We start from the raw sequence: 21,604 nt of genomic DNA, 5'->3' as shown, positions 1-21,604 counted from the left end.
CCAAAAGTCATGGGTCCTGGATTTTGGAGACGTTCTGTAAATTAGCATATTTGAGGTACTTTGGTTCAAAAATTGTTGACCTATTGAGAAAGCCAAGGGAAATCATCAAAACAAGTAAAAAACGAAAATTAGAATATTTCGGACATGTGATGCGACACCCAGAAAAATACGGCATACTCCATTTAATCCTCCAGGGAAAGATTGAAGGCAAACGAGGTCCAGGCAGAAGAAGAACATCGTGGCTTCAAAATCTAAGGGACTGGTTTGGACAAAACTCAGCAGCACTTTTTCGTGCGGCTGCTGATAAAAGCAGGATCGCCAACATGATCGCCAACGTCCGATAACGGATATGGCACAAGAAGAAGAAGAAAGATGACGTAGCAGTAGCAATCGCTACTTAGACTTATATACCACTTCACAGTGCTTTACAGCTCTCTCTAAGTGGTTTACAGAGTCAGCATATTGCCCCCCCAACAATTTGGGTCCTCATGTTACCAACGTGTTTTGCCATGCTAAAGATCATGACAATGACAGTTTTAGTGGTATATAGATATACACGAGGAGTGGGACATTAAGTTTAGAATAGCAGTTAAGGCAACACGTTAGAAACCAGGAGATTGAAGTGACCTTGAGCCAGTCCTTCTCTGTCAGCCCTAGGAAGAAGAAGAAGGCAATGGCAAACCATTTCCAAAACCTTGCCAAGAAAACTATAGGGACTTGTCCAGGCAGTTGTCAAAAATCAACATTCTCAAAAGCCCAAAACAAAACAAAACCATTTCTCTAATTTTAGGCACCAACGCCCTTCATCGTTGTAAACATCCAATATTCTCTGCATTTCTTCTGTACATTCCAGCTCTCCTTATTTTCTAGCCTGTGTCCTTTGCAACACATCTTGTATCTAAGAAGATGTTCTAACCCAAAGAGACACGGAGAGCTAGAGAGAGAATAGTTTGTGGATCAAACTCAAGAGCCAATCAGCCAATCCCACTTATGTTTCAGTTCCAAAGTATCATCTAAAACAGTGGTTCTCAACCTTTTTAATGCCGTGACCCCCGACCGGTCGTAAGTCGAGGACTAAACCGGTCGTAAGTCGAGGACTAAACCGGTCGTAAGTCAAGGACTACCCAACCGGTCGTAGGTCGAGGACTTTCCCTGCCCGGGAGCGCTGTGCATGCGTGGTTCTGCCCCCTGCGCCGGCCGAGGCGTAGCTGGCAAGCGGCAGAGACGGAGCAGGCTGACCACCAGCTGGCCCAGCTCAAGGGAGGTAAGGCACCCGCTGGAAAAGGGGGAAAAAATGGCGGACAGCCTTGCTTGGCGACCCCCGTGAAATGGTCGATCGACCCCAAATGGGGTCGCGACCCATAGGTTGAGAACCGCTGATCTAAAACCAGTCTGAAGGTTTTAGAGAGAAGAGCAACAAAGATGATTAGGGGGCGAGAGGCTAAAAAATATAAAGAATGGTTGCAGAAATTGAGTATGTCTAGCTCAGGGGTAGGCAACCTTGGCTTTTTTATGACTTGTGGACTTCAATACCCAGAATTCCTGAATCAGCCATGCTGGTTCACCCCTAATGAAAAGAAGGCCTAGATATGACATGATAGAGATGACATGATAGCAGTGTTCCAATATCTAAGGGGCTGCCACAAAGAAGAGGGTGGGGGCAACCTATTCTCCAAGTACCTGAAGGCAGGACAAGTAGCAATGGATGAAAACTGAACAAAAAAGACAAGCAGCCTAGAATTAAGGGGAAATTTCCTGACAGAACAATTAATCAATGGAATGGCTCGCCTCTAGAACAGTGATGGCGAACCTTTTAGAGACTGAGTGCCCAAAACCCGGACCTGCCCCCGCCCTGCCCACCCACAGGGCCACCCACCACCTCCATAGCCTGCCAAAGATCACCCAAGCAGCCCAGCAGAGCGATGGCAGCCATGCCCTCCGCCCGCACCCCACAGCATCAACTGCACGCAATGGGGCATGAGGGCGGAGTCTTGTCCCTGCTGCCTGGCTGCCATGTCCTTGGCTGCGCTGCTCTGCATGGGCCGCGCTCGGGGGCAACTCTCCTCCGAGGGGCTGATGGTGAGGAGGGGGCCACGGGGGGAGGTGGGGCTGGGGTGATGGAGCATGTGCCCACAGAGAGGGCTCTGAGTGCGTGCCATAGGTTCGCCACCACTGCTCTAGAAGTTGTGGGTATTTCATCACTGGAGGTTTTTAAGAAGAGATTTGAAAGCTATTTGTCTCAAATGGTATAGGGTTTTCCTGCCGGAGCAGGGGATTAGACTAAAAGACTCCAAGGTCCCATCCAACTCTATTATTGTGTTAAGGTCAAGAATCAAGAAACAAAGCATGGGAACGGAATAGGGTTGCAATTTTTACATCATTGTCGTCACAGTTGAAGGTCAACTTATCTGTGTGAATGGTTCACAGTGGAGGTATCTGGCCATTAGTATGCCAAACGAGCTAGAAAAAAAAATGCTTCTAGCAACCATTTCTGCCTCTGATCATGGCTTATAAAGTGTACCATAGCCAGCTCCTACCGGTATTAGTTGTATTCAGGGTTGGTTGTGATTTATTTTTTTTTCAAAAGAAATTTTATTATTTTCCATCATAAAAAACAATCAAAAGCATAATAAACACAATAACAAGTAAAAACCCCCCACCCACCCACCCCGGACTTCCCAAACCTAATCCCAGGATAATATTCACATATAAGTAAACAAATACTAATATCCCTAACTCCACAAAGTATCTTAAGCTACAAAAAGGGATAGAAAGAATAAACAAGATAGGAAAAAAAAAGATCTAAAAACCTAAGTTATATTCTACCACTCTATGCTTCCTTTGAATATAAACAATCCATCTTCTCCATATTGATAAAAAATGTTCATTTGAATGATTCTTCAAATAAGCCGAAATCTTTGCCATTTCAGCAAGATACGAAACTTTCAATCTCCAGTCTTCCATTGTAGGCAGAATTGGGCTCTTCCAATTTTGGGCTATCAACAAGCGGGCAGCAATTAGACAATAAAGCATCAAATTTGTTTCTTTTACATCTAAATCTTGCACAATACCTAAAAGAAACAACTGTGGAAGAAAAGTAATCCTTTTTTAAAAAATTTGCTGTAAGATCCACCACAATTGTATCCAAAAAGCCTTAATAACCTTACAAGTCCACCACATATGAAAAAAAGTTGCATCTGGATGTCCACACCTCCAACACTTGGAATCATAGTTCGCATAAATACGAGACATAGTTGAAGGGTCCAAGTGCCATCTATAAAACATTTTATAAAAATTCTCACGTAAATTTTGAGCTTGTGTAAACTTCACATTTCTCACCCAGATCAACTCCCAAGTGTCCATAGGTATTGTTTCTCCTATATTTTGAGCCCATTTAATCATACAATCTTTAACTAATTCAGTTTCCGAGTCCAATTCTAACAAAACATTATATATCCTTTTAATATGTTCTTTAGCTCCATCTCTTACTTGCTTCAAAAAATTCCCGTCTTCCATGACAAAAATAACCTTTTTATCGATTTGCCATCTATCTTGAATTTGGCTATACAAAAACCAAGAAAAATTTGGGTTATTTTGCTTCAAAACTTCTATTGATTTTAAGCACTAGTTACCACCACCGCTCTGGTATAACAAATCTTTATATGTAAGTCCCTCCATCACCACTCCTCTAGTTATAGTTTGAAAAATATGTGATGGTATCACCCAGAGTGGTAGCTTAATATCAAACTTAAAAAAATATTTTTGCCAGACTCTTAACAATGCAGTCCTTATTATATGATTTCTGAAGATTTTATCAATTTTTTTCTGCATAAAAAGATAAGCATGCCACCCAAAGTACAAGTCCCATCCTTCGACATTCAAAATCCTTTTGTTGGACAAATTAATCCAGTCAGTCATCCACGTTAATGCACAAGAATCATAATAAAGTGTCAAATTTGGTACTTTAAGTCCTCCGCGTTCTCTATTATCTTGAATAATCTTGAATTTAACTCTCGCCTTCTTGCCTTCCCAAATAAAACGATTCAAATCTCTTTGCCATTCTTTCAAGTTAAGTTCATTTTTTAGAATAGGTATCATCTGAAATAAAAAAGAAACCTAGGCAAAATGTTCATTTTAATGGCCGCTATACGACCCAGCAAAGAAAGCTGTAGTTTTTTCCACATTATTAAATCCTTTTGTACCATTTTCCACAATCTTTCATAATTATTCTGGTACAATTTCGCATTGGAGGGTGACAAAAAAATTCCCAAATATTTAACTTTATTAACCACTTCAAATCCTGACATTTGCATAAGTTGATCTTTGTCTCTTGCAGTCATATTCTTTGTAAGAATTTTAGTCTTATTCACATTGATTTTAAATCCAGCCACTTTACCATAGTGAAACAAATCCTGCAGCAAAAATTCCAGTGATTTAATTGGTTGAGCCAATGTAAAACCCAAATCATCAGCAAAAGCTTTGAGTTTATATTCTTTACTAGAGATCTTTAAGCCTTTAATCATTGGAGATTCTCTAATTCTAGATAGCAGGATTTCCAAAGAAAGTATAAATAATAATGGAGAAAGTGGACAACCTTGTCTAGTGCCCTTTAATATATCTATAGGTTGGTTGTGATTTTGACGCCCAAAGAGATTTTCTCTCCAAATGATGACCTTGCAATCTGTCACTCTACTCTCTGTATCTCCACTTGGAGATTGGAGTGTTATTAAAGGGTCAGAAGCTACTGGTCAAGATCGGAGAACAAGAGCTGAAAATTCTGCCAAAGACTGGATACATTCCCCCCCCCCTCTGATCTAAGCCCTGGGTCAAAACAGGAACAAATACAAACGCTGACAGGTCCTTGGTGCTCTCTGAGCTTGCTTGTTTTCTTGCAGATGTTTCATTACCCAAACTAGGTAACATCATCAGTGCTAGTCATGCTAGTTCTCCTTTATTAATACAAACTCTGTATTCTCTTTCTCTGATTCCTTTTCTTCCAATAAAAAGGAATTATGGGGCTGTTTTGTGGCGGAGGAAGAGGTGCTGACATACCTCTTTATTTTTCTGAAGTGTTTTTATATTGCTTGTCATAACTCATCACCATCATCATAAAACGGGCAATTTTAATTCCACCAGCTCATAAAAGAAGGCTCTTGGGGAGAGTTAAGTGCTGAGAAAAGGACGAGTAGTTAGATTTTTGTGGGGTTTTTTTGAATACTTGAATTTCATCACGTTCCACTTGACTTCCACTCTGATTTTTATAACTAAAATTTCTGATAAGAAACAGCTACATCTTGATTTAGGTGCATGATGCCAGCCCTTCAAGGTAGACCAGAATAGGAAATTTATGAATGCTAATATTACTTTTATTATAAAGTTAAATAATACAATCCAAGTCTGAATACATTTCCCCCCCGCCTCCCCCCTTACAGGAGAACTAGGGAGGATTTTGTCAGAGAAGCTTTCTCAAATTATAATTCTGCACCAGACTCAGATTCTTTTATCTGACAATTATCTTGACTGCAGCTTTTCCTCCTGTTCCTCATGGTTATTCCTTCTGCCCAATACAGAATATATAAAATAAAGGAGAATATTAGGACCCTGCAGTATATATAAATCTGTCATTTAAAGCAGGGGTCTCCAAACTTAATGACTTTAAGATTTTGTGGACTTCAGCTCCCAGAATTCCCAAGCTAGCATGGCTGACTGAAGGATTCTGGAAGTTGAAGTCCATGCATCTTGAAGTTGCCAAGTTAGGAGACCCCCTGATTTAAAGGGACACAACATCCCAGTGAAACTATCGCCTTTGCTTCCCTGTGTTTAGCCAGACAATGATTTGCCACAGGTCAAATAAAATTCCAGAATTTCCAGCCACAATATAGAGGTAGTCCTCGACTTATAATTGGTCACCTAGTGATTGTTCAAGATGAACTCCTCCAAAAGCTATTTATGACATGGTTTTGAAGCTCTGAACCCTCCCATCCCATGGTCATGTGACTGCATTTTGAGCACTTGGAAACCGGCCCTCATTTACGGCTGCTTGCAGTGCCCCACGGTTATGTGAGTGCAATTTACAATGGCTTTTCTGGAAGCCAACATCCACATCTAGTTTCTTGCAAAAAAACGCCCCATAGCAAACAATGGGTTTGATGTAAAAAAGATGTTGAGACTCTAGAAAGAGTACAGAGAAGAGCAACAAAGATGATCAGGGGACTGGAGGCTAAAACATATAAGGAACGGCTGCTGGAATTGGGTATGTCTTGTTTAACGAAGAGAAGGACGAGGGGGGACATGATAGCCGTGTTCCAATATCTCAGGGGCTGCCACAAAGAAGAGGGAGTCAAGCTATTCTCCAAAGCGCCTGAAGGCAAGACAAGAAGCGATGGGTGGAAACTAATCAAGGAGAGAAGCAATCTAGAACTAAGGAGAAATTTCCTGACAGTTAGAACAATTAACCAGTGGAACAACCTGCCTCCAGAAGCAGTGAATGCTCCAACGCTGGAGGTTTTTAAGAAGAGACTGGACAGTCATTTGTCCGAAATGGTATAGGGTTTCCTGCCTGAGCAGGGGGTTGGACTAGATGACCTTCAAGGTCCCTTCCAATTTTACTATTATTATTATTATTATTATTATTATTATTATTATTATTATTATTATTATTATTATTATTAACCCTTGCAAAAAAATTTGTAAAATTGGGTCTGGTCACATGATGAGCGTCTTTACATCCTTCACTATTCAATTGCCAGGCTAAATTATGATTGTAAGTCAAGGCCATCTTGTAAGGGAATTCCCTGCACAGGATGACTCCTTCCCCTGTAACTTTCTCTTGTGACTCTCGCATCTTCTAGCCAATTTTGCTCCTCTCGTCGCTTCCTCTTGACATCTTGACTGCACATTCAACTGAGCAGAGATCTGATTTTATTACTTAATTTCCTCTGCAAAACATGATGTCTCAAACAAGTGCAGTAGGATAGCAATTGGCTTGATTAAGAGTCTTGGTCATCATCATCAGAGTTGGAAGGGACCTTGGAGGTCTTCTAGTCCAACCCACTGCTCAAAGCAGGAGACCCTATACCGTTTCAGACAAATGGTTGTCCAGTCTATTCTTAAAAACCTCCAGTGATGGAGCATCCACAACTTCTGAGACAAGTTGTTCCGTTGGTTAATTGTTCTCAGTTAGGAAGTTTCTCCTTAGTTCTAGGTTGCTTCTCTCCTTGATTAGTTTCCATCTATTGTTTCTTGTCCTGCCTTCAGGTGCTTTGGAGAATAATTTGACACCCCCCCCTCTTCTTTGTGGCAACCCCTCAAATATTGGAAGACTGCTATCATGTCACCCTTAGTCCTTCTTTTCACTAGACTAGATATACCCAATTCCTGCAACCGTTCTTCATAAGTTTTAGCCTCCTGCCTTCTAATCATCTTAATTGGTCTTCTTTGCACTCTTTCCACAGTCTCAACATCAACATCAATATGATATTGAATGTAAAACATTAAATACTTTGCCCTGCCAATATTTGTGTGTATGTGTTTGTGTTTACTGGCTGGGCTTTCCCTCTCCATTTCCTCTCTTTCAGAAAGCAAACTCAACACTCAGAAGAGACCTAAAGATTTGCCAGGTCTTTTGCGTTACCTTCTGGCTAAGCATGAAAAGACATTGCAGTTGTCCACGATGGAGACCACCGTACCTGGTATGTGAACTCACCAACTCTTTCTCTTTCCCCAAAAGGGAACAAATTACTTGGGGTGCTTTCAGATGTTGTACTATTTTCCTATCTAATGCAAGGAATCAACATAAGGGGTCCATCATCAAACAATCAAGCAGCTTAATTAAAGAACTATCAAGGAGGAAATCACACACACAGATACACTCTAACACTGGCAGGGCAAGTGACTGTATACAGGTAGTTCTTCCCTTACAACCATTCCTTTAGTGACCAGTTGAAGTTACACTGGTACTAGAAAAAGTGACTTACGATTGTTTTTCATACTTACGACTGTTGCAGCTTCCCCATGGTCATGTGATCAAAATTCACACGCTTGGCAACCGGCATGTATTTATGACAGTTGCAGTGTCCCGGGGTCGTGTGATCAGCATTTGCAACCTTCCCAGCCAGCTTCCACCAAGGAAAGTCAATGGGGAAGCCAGATTCACTTAACAACCGTGTTACTAACTTAACAACTCCAGTGATTTACTTAACAACTGTGGCAGGAAAGGGGCAAAAGTCACTTAACAACTGTCTTGCTTAGTAACGGAAAATTTGGACTCAATTGTAGTCATGGGCTGAGGACTACCCATATAAGATTAAATTCAGCTTTGCATTCATTTCTAAGCAACAAAGATGATTAGGGGACTGGAGGCTAAAACATACAAGGAACGGTTGCTGGAATTGGTTATGTCTAGTTTAACGAAGAGAAGGACGAGGGGGGACATGATAGCAGTGTTCCAATATCTCAGGGGCTGCCACAAAGAAGAGGGAGTCAAGCTATTCTCCAAAGTGCCTGAAGGCAAGACAAGAAGCAACGGATGGAAACTGCTCAAGGAGAGAAACAACTTAGAACTAAGGAGAAACTTCCTGACAGTTAGAACAATTAACCAATGGAACAACCTGCCTCCAGAAGCGGTAAATGCTCCAACACTGGAAGTTTTTAAGAAGAGACTGGACAGCCATTTGTCCGAAATGGTATAGGGTTTCCTGCCTGAGCAGGGGGTTGGACTAGATGACCTCCAAGGTCCCTTCCAACTTATTATTATTATTACTACTACTACTACTACTACTACTACTACTACTACTACTACTACTACTATTATGATGATGATGATGATGATGTCCGTTTAGTATTTGCATAATAATGCCGTGCCTTGGAATGATTCATGACTGAAGAGATTGTTGGTTCATGTGGCATCTTGTGATGGTCACTGTCATGGAAACGTTGGCATCAAATTTGGAGAGCTTAATGCTGGGTTGTGCTTCACTCCACACCTCAAACTACTTGGCAATCTCTACTGTTCCAATACATTTTGACCCAAAGCACTTCACTCTGTATTTTCTTTTTATTTCCCCGTCTCTCTGATATTTGTACTGCCTGGGAAAGATTGAATATGCATTATGATTTTATCCACTATCTATTTTTATCTCTTAGCTGTGTTGGAAAATGAGATCATTTCCAGTTCAAACTGCATCCAGCATTCTCCCAGTCATTCCCTGTGTCCAGATGAGAGCAAGCACACACCCCGCTCAGTTCAGTATTCCTTAGGCTTATTGATTAAACATCAACTAATGTAAATAATAATAATAACAATTAATCGGCAGAAAGAAGATAAAAGGCAGGGAAAATAAGGAAGAGGGAAAAAGCACATGAGCTATAGGCAAGGATTTACATTTTCCCTGATCAAAAGGCACAGCATTTTCCAGAGCAATGTTTCTCAAACTTGGTGACTTTAAAATGAGTGGACTTCAACTCCCAGAATTCTCCAGCCAGGATGGCTGGCTGGGGAATTCTGGGAATTGAAGTCCACCCATCTTAAAGTTGCCAAGGTTGAGAAATCCTGTTCCAAACCCACAGGAAACGGTACTGGAAAGTTTTCATAAACAATCTTGAAGGAAGTGGCTTTCAGTTCTTCCAGTTTAGATAGGTAGGTAGGTAGGTAGGTAGGTAGGTAGATAGATAGATAGATAGATAGATAGATAGATAGATAGATAGATAGATAGATAGATAGATAGATAGATAGATAGATAGATAGATAGATAGATAGATAGATAGATAGATAGATAGATAGATAGATAGATAGATAGATAGAGGGCTTTTTTGTCATAGAACGCCCAGAACGGAGTTCCGGCACCTTTTTTGGATGGAACTTTGTAGGGTAGGCAAGGCGGGTTGTATGACATGTGTGAGTTCCGGCACCTTTCCCCCCCCCCAAAAAAAAGCACTGGATAGATAGATGATAGATAGATAGATAGATAGATAGATAGATAGATAGATAGATAGATAGATAGATAGATAGATAGATAGATAGATAGATAGATAACAGCAGAATAGGAATGGAAAGGTATTGTGTATCAGGAAGAGAACAACTGAATGGATTGGGATGTGTATTATTTTTATTATTTTTCTCACATAGAGTAAAAATTAGCTCATAGATTAAAAGACAGAATGTTACACATGTTGTCAGTTCCTTATCACATCTGAGTAACATTGCTTACTAGACCATATTTCCAAAAATGTTTAGAATGGCTTATTGCCAAATTTTAGGCTTAGCTCTGCTGTTAGATTAATGAAACCATTACGAAGACTTGTCCCTTAAAGAAATTTGCTGGATCTGATACTAAAGAAAGCAGGCATTGTCTAAAATTAATGCATTTTGTTTTTACAGGCATTACTGAGGTATTTGAACCATCCAGCTCTCAGACTGACTTCCCAACTTCTCATTCAACAAGTGTCTCTTCTTCCGGGAACACGTCTCCAGTTTCCTCTCAGTCATATGAAATCACTCCAATTTCAGCCACTACACCACCAAGGAGAGTGAGAGTGGATTTCAAGCAGAGGTCCCGTCCTCCAGTTACTAGCATGAATAAAGCTGTGACTCTTAGTGAGTAGACCAATTGATTGACCATAGGAGAAGGACTCGCAGAGTCTGGGGGTGGAGTCAAGAGAGTAATCAGCCTAGAGTCACTACATTCCCATAAGCAGTCTAAGTTCAACCCCTCTTGAATTCTGTTAACTCTTAACTAGCACCAATTTAGTGCTGATCATTAGTTGACTAGATCAGGGGTCTTCAAACGTGGCCGTTTTATGACTTGTGGACTTCAACTCCCAGAATTCCTCAGCCAGGCACGCTGGCTGAGGAATTCTGGGAGTTGAAATCCACAAGTCATAAAAGGACCACGTTTGAAGACCCCTGGACTAGATTCTTATATATAGGCATGAGCAATAAATCAACTTAACTAGATGTTAACAGGTGGTCCTGATTCTTTGTGCCTGACATTGACTGACTGATTGTTGTCAACTTTTATTGACCAAATGGATAGATTTTCTCCATGACAATTTATCCCTAACTTGGTTTTCCAATGTGCTTCCATCGTCACTGTAGCTGAATCTATCCCTTTGCAGGATCTTTCCTTTCCTTCTATCTTTCATAGCATCAGAGTCATCTCTAAAGAGAATACATCATGTGTCCAAAGTAGAATAATTTGAGTCTAGTTTTTCTTCAGTACCAAAATTCAGAAGAGTCCATAGTCTTTCTATCCTGCTTCTTCAAAATCCAACTTTCATTTCTATAAAGTATCACAAGGGAATACAAAGGACTACTACGGAGAAGAGGGGGTCACCCTATTCTCCAAGGCACCTGAAGGGAGAAGAAGAAGCAATGGATGGAAAATAATGGAGAGAACACTGGAGGTTTTTAAGAAGAGATTGGACAAGCATTTGTCTGAAATGGTATAGGGTTTCCTGCCTGAGCAGAGGGTTGGACTAGAAGACCTCCCAGATCCCTTCCAACTCAGTTATTCTGTTAATGCCATGGTTTATTTATCTTTGTAGGTATAGACACCTCATGACATTTGAATATCATGCTCTACCCAGTGCTAGCCTATAGCGTAATTCTTGACTGCTTGTTCCTTTACTGTTGATGGTTGATTCTGAAGGCAGAAGCTTTCCAGCACTTTGATGACTTCATGGTCAACAGGTGCGAGAAGCATTACTTCTTGGCATTAGTTTAGTCTTCTTTAAGGGATCAGAAAAGAGGGGGCAAGAATGAGGAAGAGACCTTGGGAGAGCTGAATGGTGAGATGTGTGCGTTTGCACAGCTAGCTAAGCAATGTTTCCATATACTTGTGGGTCCAACACTCAGAGTTAATTGTGTTTCTTTCAGCGCTTGTGGTCATGTGCACGGTGACAGGAGTCTCTGGATTGGTGGTTGCAGCCATTTGTTGGTACAGGTATGAATCTGATTGTCCCCTTTTCCATATGTTGTTTCTCCATTATAATTAGCACTATTCTCATGTTTGAGATGGAAGAAACTCTTTCCGTGCTCAGTAAATTCCTTTGTTCCTTGTTTTTCCCATTGCTGAGGGTGGGTGAACTCGACTGCAGATTTAATGATTTATGAATCAGGAAAATGAGAACCATGCGTTGGAGTTATTCATACGTGGAGTTTTTGGGGTTTTTTGTATTTCACTCAAAATATCTATGATTAATTTGCAGGCTTCAGAAAGAAGTACGTTTGGCTCAAAAGATGGCATACACAGCTACTCGAGGGAACCAGTACCGATACCATCAACCCAGTGCAGTAAGTTGGCTTTGCAAAATGGAATTTGTTAATGGAAGATGAAGGCCTTGCTTATAGGACATGTGAAACTGTAGCATGTTTTGACAGCATGTTGTGCGAAGCCAGCCATTATGGCTTGGAAATCATAGTTCACAGCATATTGTATGAACTCAACCAAATGAGGCTTAATAGATTGTGTTCAATGGAATGGGTATGAAGATGAATTTGACAGAAGGAAGGAGGAAGAGGAAGAGGTGGTTGTTATTAAAGCCTAGTAGTCATGATGACAGCTAGATGAAGTCCCAGGAATCAGGGTTAGATTGAACTGGCATTATTGCCTGCGGAGAAATAAAGCTGGTTTGGTAAGTTTGATGTCAGGCTCCAAAAAAAAATTAAGACAGATATATTGAGAATTTTCTAAGCATTTTTCTTTATTGTTCCTTGCCTATAGAGAGAAATCTTGCCAAACCAAAGCAGGCTACTTGTACCCCAAGACATAACTCTGGGTACCATTAGGGAGGAGCTGTTTTCACCCTTTTTCTCCCACACAAGCTACAGTATTTAAGCTGCATTGTCCCTTGCTATTCTGGAATGCACTCCCTCCCTTCTGGGAATTTGGATACCATTCCATCACAACTGTCTTGCTAATGGGCTTTCAAGAGACATTGGGTTGGTGGAGGATGCTTGACTAAATGATTTTCCTGATCTCATAAGGCTCTCCTTAATCATTTTCTGTTCATCTTTCTCAGTATATGGATTCCAGGCTAGCACAGTCTTGTCAAGTTCACCACTATCAGCATCGAAAGAAACTTCTTGCTGGTGAGGAGTAAGTGTCCTTCTCTAGAACTTTCCCTGGAGGTGGGAGGGAATGGAAGAGCTGTGAGAACGGAGCAAGTCCCAGAACTGGAAAAGGCCGTGAGAGGGATCTCGGAGTCCTAGTGGACAATCACCTAAATATGAGCCAGCCACGTGTTGCAGCTGCCAAAAAGGCCAACACAGTGCTAGGCTGCATTAACAAAGGGATAGAATCAAGATCACATGAAGTATTAATACCACTTTACAATGCCTTGGTAAGGCCACACTTGGAATACTGCATCCAGTTTTGGTCACCACGATGTAGAAAAGATGTTGAGGCTCTAGAAAGAGTGCAGAGAAGAGCAACAAAGATGATTAAGGGACTGGAGGCTAAAACATATAAGGAACGGTTGCTGGAATTGGGTATGTCTAGTTTAATGAAGAGAAGGACGAGGGGGGACATGATAGCAGTGTTCCAATATCTCAGGGGCTGCCACAAAGATAAAGAGCTAAGAGAGGGAGTCAAGCCATTATCCAAAGCACCAGAAGGCAGGACAAGAAGCAACGGATGGAAACTAATCAAGGAGAGAAGCAACCTAGAACTAAGGATAAATTTCCTGATAGTTAGAACAATTAACCAGTGGAACAACCTGCCTCCAGAAGTGGTGAATGTTCCAATACTGGAAGTTTTTAAGAAGAGACTGGACAGCCATTTGTCTGAAATGGTGTAGGGTTTCTTGCTCGAGCAGAGGGTTGGACTAGAAGACCTCCCACGTCCCTTCCAATTCTATTATTATTATTATTATTGTTGTTATTAAAAAATCCTTGGGAGAGGACACAGGAGAGCAGAACTTTCACCTCTCTTGCCTAAAGAGAAAAGATCTCTGGGTTGGGGACATCACTGAAAGATTTGTTTCCAGAGCTGGGAAACTGATCTTCCATGCTGAGCAGACAAACTCTTTTATATATATATATAAAAACAATTTTTATTATTTTTCCATTTTACACCAACAGAAGCTTAAGAACCAGCGTGGAGATATGGTGGTCAATTACAAAAAAAGAACAATAACATTATATGTATACAATTCACACAATATTTCTTAAAACTTCCCTCTCTATCTATGTAGAATATTATAATCAATTAAATTCAAATAAATTTATTCATTAATATATCTAAGTATAAACTTCCTTAATCAATAAAAACTTTCAACCACTCAATATCAATATAATAATCAAATTAGTACAGTCCTATAGCCAATTCATTCATTAATATATCACTATATATAAATTAAATGCTTAGATCAAAACCAACGCTCTCTATTTAAATTATTGAAATCTCATTAGAACATTTCTAACACCGTATCTTCCACGGTGGGTCTGCTTGCTTAGATGATCTTATGGCTTACGGTTGGCGCAGCTAAATGATCGGCCATTTTACTGGCCGATCTTTACCCTGTCGGCCCAAAGGAGATACTCGGTGCACAGAGGATGCCGCCACTCCTCTGCAACTATCCGAGAAGCCTCCTCAATGGTAGACGCTCCTCCAGAGTGTCTTTTCGACCCTCTAAGGGGTCTACCAGCAGGGGAAACTCGATCAGCAAAGGGACGACGCCCTTCACTCGACCGCACCGCCGCAAACCGGAACCGGAAGCCCTGAGCAGACAAACTCTTGATTACTTATTAGACACTTATCTTTAGGAAGAATCCATTGCTTGTGATAGGATTTATTTGTTTATTAAATTATTAAATTTATATGCTGCCCATCTCCCTGTCCAAGGCGACTCTCAAGCCATAGGTGGGAAAATATTACAAGTGTGCCTGACAAGGGTGCACACTCCATCGCACACAAACCTTCACGCACATCAAAAATAAGATATTAAAAACTCTCAAGGGTGATCTTCGCCTTGTCACATACAATATGTTCCCTCTTATCCTGTTATCATTAGCTGTTCATGACCTAGAATAGCATTTGTCTCATATACTATACTTAATCACATGATGTAAAATGTAGACATTTGTTTAAGATTTTATATGTTTAAGAAACTGAAAAAATTAAAACCAGCATAAATTAGAACAGAGATTTCAAAAAACCTGAAACGACATATTCTTAGTAGGAGCTTCTTTGTTATCTTATACTGCTTCCCAATCAGTATTTATATAAAAAGTTATTTTATTTGAATCAGCTCCTTCTCTCGTGCATACAGGGCCAGACACATATGCAAGTAGTCCTCGACTTATGACCACAATTGAGCCCAAAATGGATGTTGCTATGTGAGGCATTTGTTAAAATAAGTTTTACCCCTTTTTACAACCTTTCTTTCCACAGTTGCTAAATGAATCACTTCAGTTATTAAGTTGGTAACACGGTTGTTAATTGAATCTGGTTTCCGCATTGACTTTGCTTGTCAAAAGCTGATCACATGACCCTGAGACATGCAACTGTCATAAATATGACTCAGTTGCCAGGTGCCCGAATTTTGATCACCTGACCATGGGGATGCTGCAATGGTTGTAAGGGTGAAAAATTGTCATAAGTCACTTTTTTCAGTGCCGTGGTAACTTCAAACGGTCACTCAATGAACTGTTGTAAATCGAGGACTACCTGTAGTATGTTTTGGGAGATTGAGGCTAAGTAATCTAATTTGTTAGTGCCTCCCACACTTGCATTCCTCTATATTTCCCTGCTATCTGGAGATGATGGAACTGGGGGATTCTGATTCCAGTTAAGGCAGGGTGGAGATTTGAGCAAGCAGCCTTGTGGACAATAAGGAAGATGACCTTAACTGAAATATTGTAATAGAAAGTGTGGATGACATCGGAGACCAAGGGGAAGAGATTCTGCTTAGAAAACAATCAGATAAGGGAGGGAGGAGCCCCCAGTGGCTTAACAGAGAAAGAAACTTAGCAAAGAAACACTCTAGTGCAGGGGTGGGCAACCTTGGCTCTTTCATGACTCGTGGACTTCAACTCCCAGAATTCCTGAGCCAGCCATGCTGAGGGGAAAGGGAGAGGTTTCCAAGCTGAGTCATGCTGGCTCAGGAAATCTGGGAGTTGAAGTCCACGAGTCATAAAAGAGCCAAGGTTGCCTACCCCTGCGTCTAGTGCAGACATGTCAAACTCGCGACGTCACGTGATGTCACGCGCAACGTATCAGAGCTTTTTCGCCATTGCTGGCAAAGGGGTGGGCATGGTTTCCCGATGACGTGTCCGGCCTGTGGGCTGGCAGTTTGACGCCCCTGGTCTAGTGGATCAAGCCGTTAAAATTGTCAGTGAGAAGTTTGTACTTTCAGACTTGCAAGATCCTGTTAATGTAGCCTTACAATAAGGTAGACTTTGCTCATCTAATGTTTCCTGTCTGGTTGACTGGGAGGGCTGGCAGATAGGCAGGAGCTGAAACATGTTTAAGTCCAGAACAATAAGACAACATTTGGAAGCAGCTTAAACACACACACACACACACACACTAATTCACTGGAGTATAAAAAGCAGGAGGAGGTTCAACCCAATCAGACTTGCAAGATTCTGTAATTGTGGCTGATCTCGATAAAAGCAGTTTTAGTCTTCCTGTGGAATTGACTTCTTAGTCTCTTCTACCTGGGGAGGCTAACAGAAGAGGAACTCAGGTCATTTGATTCTACCTCTTTAACATCCAATCACTTTATCTTCTTTTTCTGCTCCCCAGGAGACAATCTCCCAAAGCAACGGAGCAGATCCCTACAGAATCAGAGAGTGAAAGTGGCGATTACACTGTATATGAATGTCCTGGATTGGCCCCGGTATGTATGTATGATGTATGCATGTATGTATGTATGTATTCATGTATCTATGTGTCTAAGTATTTGTATCCTGCCTTTATTATTTTTACAAATAACTCAAGGCGGTGAGTTGAGTCAAATACTTTGGCCACCTAATGAGAAGAGAGGATACATTGGAAAAGACCCAGATGTTGGGAAAGACTGAAGGCAAAAAAGGAGAAGGGGACGGCAGAGGATGAGATGGTTAGATAGTGTCATTGATGCAATGAACATGAATTTTGGCAGACTAAGGAAGACAATGGAGGACAGGGGGCCTGGTGTGCTATGGTCCATGGCGTCACAAAGAGCTGAACACTACTTAGCAACAGAACAACAAGGTGGTGAATGTATCCAACACACTTCCCTCTTCCTGTTTTCCCCACAACAACAATCCCGTGAGGTGGTTGGGCTGAGAGAGTCACTGCCCCAAGGTCATCCAGCAGGTTCTAAGTCGGGTCTTGAATTCACGATCTTCTGCTTTCTACCCTGGATCCTTAACCAATAGATCAGGGGTCTTCAAACTTGGCCCTTTTATGACTTGTGGACTTCAACTCCCAGAATTCCTCAGCCAGTGTGCCTGGCTGAAGAATTCTGGGAGTTGAAGTCCACAAGTCATAAAAGGGCCAAGTTTGAAGACCCCTGCACTGGACCAATCTGGCTCTCATGTATATGTACATTCAGTCCGTGCTGAACAACAAAGATGGCTTCCAAAGGGCTGTGGGATGTCCCATCTGAAAAACCTCTTGCTGCTGGAGGCAAATAACCTGTCCAAAGTCAAAATGCACACCAGGTTATCTTAATACCTTAGAAAATCCCACCTTCCAGGCAAGAAAAATATTACAGTCCTATGACCGACATGAAATCATCGCATGATAATCAATAGTCTACCCGAGCAAGCTTCTGCCAAGCTGTTTGAAATGTCCACTTTCATTTTAAGAAAGATCAACAAAAAAAATTTTTTTTAGTTTCACAAGTGGACATTTTGGTTAGTGGTTGATTGCCCTGCTAATCCCAAGCTTTCCATGAGTTCTTAAAATGTATTAGTGAGTGAGTCAGGTTGTGTCTCCTGGGCGCTCTGCATTTCTGAAGGGTTTGGTCAGAAAATCCTTCCAGGCATGTTTCGCTTCCTATGAGGAGTAAGATAGCAAGAGGTAACAACAAAGCCCCAGGTGTGCTGCTAAATAATAACAGCTGGAGTCGAGACACAACTTTGCAAACGGTTCTTAGCTAAGTTGCTCAATAAGCAGTAAATATGCTTCTCAGACTACCAGTCATGCAATTGATTGGTATTATTTTAATTTTATGTTTTAAACTGCTCTGGAGGCCTTATATCCAACAGGCACAAAGGCCACTAGGTTGATTTTCAAAAGAATAATTATACTGAGTGAATTTTTCTTAGAAAAAAATGTTAGTAATGTGTTAACTTTATCGTAGTCCTTTTGAGATTGTTGGGATATGTATTTTGCATTGATCTCTTAACCCTCTCCAATCCCCAGCTCCCCCTACCCCCAACCCATACCCTTAGGCACAGCCAAGAAACTGTCCTAGTTATAAGGCTACAAACCATCATTCGTCCACCCTTCCTCGGCCTATTTTTGCTGATAAATATTCTCTCATGGAATTGTGCAGCAAGTGTCCAAATGAACTCTGAGACACTAACACGAACTTGTAGTTTTATACAAATAAAACTATTTTATATTTATATTTACAGCAGACAAGATAGTCAGGAACACAAAAACATCATGAGTTAAATCTAAGCCAGGGGTCTTCAAACTTGGCCCTTTTATGACTTGTGGACTTCATGGCTGGCTGAGGAATTCTGGGAATTGAAGTCCACAAGTCATAAAAGGGCCAAGTTTGAAGACCCCTGATCTAAGCATACAGAGCATACAGAAGAAAAAAGCAGGAAAAAGTATTTGCTATTAAAGATCCTTCGCCTGTTAAGCATTGTACGGTAATAGTAGATGGCTATACCCAAGGAAAGCTCCTGGTTCTAGAGGAATTGATTGAATATACTAAAACAATTAATATTTATGGAAGGACAACCTTTCTGTAGGTGTGGCCTGCCCTTGGTAAAAATATTTTTAAGCCTTAGGGGTGGCAGGAAGCATTGTCATGTAAAAGCAGTGACAACACAATGTTTAATTCCCTTTCAGTATTTTTCCTTTCCCTTTCAGTAAAATAGAAGCATTAAATCACACTTATTTATTTATTTATTTTGCTTACTTTTGAAATAAGGGAGAAAAGCCATCATAACTGGACAGTTTGCCATCAGTTGCAATAGTTGAACAGTGGATGGCCCCAGGGGATGGAGAAAAGGGGCTGGAGATATTTTGCTTATGTATCACAAGTTGTGGAGTCTCAGGTTATATGGTAAAATGGATTACAGGTAGTCCTTGACTTACAGCTGTTCGTTTAGTGACCATTCAAAGTTACGACAGCACCGAAAAGAGTGACTTATGACCGCTTTTCACCCTCACGACCGTTACAGCATCCCACTGTCCCTTGATCAAAATTTGGATGCTTGGCGACTGGCTTATATTTATGACGGTTGCCGTATTCTGGGGTCATGTTTATTTTAAAAGGTCAACTTTTACAAGCTTCTGACAAGCAAAGTCAATGGCGATGCTAGATTCACTTAACAACCGTGTTACTAATTTAACAACTGCAGTGATTCACTTAACAACTGTGGCAAGAAAGGTCGTAAAGTGGGGCAAAACTCACTTAACAATTATCTTAGGAACAGAAATTTTGGGCTCAGCTGTGCTGCCTCTGGCACGCGTGCCATAGGTTTCCCACCAGTGGCCTAATCAATTTCTACCTGGAGAGTTCCAAAGTGATGACAAAAATGCCCAGGATAAGATTGCAGGATCCAATCTGGGTGGATCAGTGGGACCACAGATTTAGTCTTACAAGCTTTTTGGGCTCGTGCAGGAGCCCATCCGCAGGGAACTTCTCTGTCTCTCTCCCCTTCAGACTTATTGACACCCTTATCTATAACCTGGTTAAATGGCCAGCCCAACGCTTAAGCTTTCTGACCCAACCCTCGAACAGCACGATCAGATCATCTACACAATTTTGGAATCTGCTAGAGCAAAACTGTTGTAAGTTGAGGACTACCTTGTAGTTTCCCTATCCCAGGGGTAGGCAACCTTGGCTCTTTTATGACTTGTGGACTTCAACTCCCAGAATTCCTCAGCCAGCATGCCTGGCTGAGGAATTCTGGGAGTTGAAGTCCACAAATCATAAAAGAGCCAAGATTGCCTACTCCTGCCCTATCCACTGATGGACATGGCAGTACAGTAGACAATAAGTCTTGCATTGTCGCCCTTCTAAAAGAATGCTTTGACTAATTTTCTGTCTTCTTCTCATTCCAGAGTGGAGAAATGGAGATCCACAACCCTCTCTTCGACACCTCCGCCCTCCACCAATGTCCCCCCTAATTACCCCTCTCCTATTTTTCTCCCTTCCATCATCTATCTTGCCATCTTCTGGATCCATGTAGGGAAGATTCAAACTGGCCAACACCCCCGTGGTGCCGTTTCTTCATCCTCTTCCTTTGAAGGAAGATCATATCCGTCCCACGTATTCCTCTATCCTCTTATGCTAATACTACAGGAATGCTTTCAGGCTTTTAGGAGAATTTTTCTATCATAGCTTTGCTTCAGTTGAAGGTCTTCTGACAGTGAACTTTTATCCTGAGAATTCCTACTATCATTTGGAGACCTTGATTCAAGCTCTCCTGATGCCATCAACTCTTGAACTGGAAGGGTTTATTGTATCCAGTCTAGCTGTGGAGATCTAAGAAGCAGAAGACTTCATTTGTCATGTACAAAAAGAGAATTCCTAGGCACGCTAAGATGTCTAAGATTGGCCCAAAGCATTTTGCCCATCAGTGGTGTCCACTCTTTCCTGGACGATATATATATATACATACAGTATATAATATACAAGCTAGTCAATTTGTTGTGTCACCAGAGGCAGAAAATCCCACAAAACAGCTCTCCTCGGTAATAATATTAACCATAGCGACGATATATAATTTGCTACATTTTCATGATGATAACTTAAGTCTCCTGCCTCGTTTTGCTCCATGCTTGGAACAGCCCTTGTCGCACCCCAACTGCATAAGTCATCTGGGTGATGTTGCTGGATGGATATCATTTTAAATGGGAAAAAAAAAGCATACTTCTATTTAAGACCACTTGTCAGACACCGGAGAGCTCAGGAGATTTCATGCAGTTCAAATGAGTATAAAGATTCTTTGCAAGCTTAGCTCTCTACAAGAATCTGGCCAAGTGACCATTAAGGGAATGTGCGGGAATTAAGAAAGGAATTCAAGGTGGGCTGGACTTAGATCTCTGGTGGTCTCATGATTTATCATGGTTTGACCCTTCCATCAGGCTCAGCCTGATCATCTCTTACACCACCAATCCTTTTAGATGAGTTTTAGTTTGCAAGTTCAGCAAAACTGGGGCCAGGGACCTGGTAGTTTTTATTTATGTGTGTATTTATAAAACCACGCTGTTGTTTTAATTAAGAGACCTAAGCAACGAAAAATGCAAAAATATTCCACTGCAACCCAGTGGCCAAAACATACAAGAAGCAAGGTCTAAGAGAGATTCACCATTCTTGGTGTACTCTCCACCCACCCTTAACCAGCTGAAAACTATGTTGTTTTTCCTTCCTTATTCCTTTTCTCCTCTTCAACTATCTGACAATCACAGAGTTTGATGGCAGTTGC

The 21,604-nt window shown here is 41.2% G+C and overlaps 1 protein-coding gene across 1 annotated transcript in view; it reads left to right on the top strand.

Moving 5' to 3' along the window:
• LOC114923421 (neural proliferation differentiation and control protein 1-like) overlaps window positions 1-20,303 on the top strand; it is a 27,167-nt gene extending 6,864 nt beyond the window's left edge. The window contains exons 3-9 of the mRNA XM_029286358.1: window positions 7,578-7,691; window positions 10,379-10,594; window positions 11,876-11,942; window positions 12,208-12,292; window positions 13,021-13,097; window positions 16,749-16,842; window positions 20,238-20,303. Of these exons, the coding sequence (XP_029142191.1) occupies window positions 7,578-7,691; window positions 10,379-10,594; window positions 11,876-11,942; window positions 12,208-12,292; window positions 13,021-13,097; window positions 16,749-16,842; window positions 20,238-20,303 (719 nt within the window). The remainder of the gene's footprint in view (window positions 1-7,577; window positions 7,692-10,378; window positions 10,595-11,875; window positions 11,943-12,207; window positions 12,293-13,020; window positions 13,098-16,748; window positions 16,843-20,237) is intronic.
• The last annotated feature ends 1,301 nt before the right edge of the window (window positions 20,304-21,604 follow it).

The sequence above is a fragment of the Protobothrops mucrosquamatus genome, unplaced genomic scaffold (genome assembly GCF_001527695.2).
Source record: "Protobothrops mucrosquamatus isolate PMUCROS unplaced genomic scaffold, P.Mucros_1.0 scaffold3425, whole genome shotgun sequence".
NCBI lineage: Eukaryota > Metazoa > Chordata > Lepidosauria > Squamata > Viperidae > Protobothrops > Protobothrops mucrosquamatus.
The sequence above is the reverse complement of the archived record's forward strand: the minus strand, read 5'-3'. Positions and strand labels throughout refer to the sequence as shown.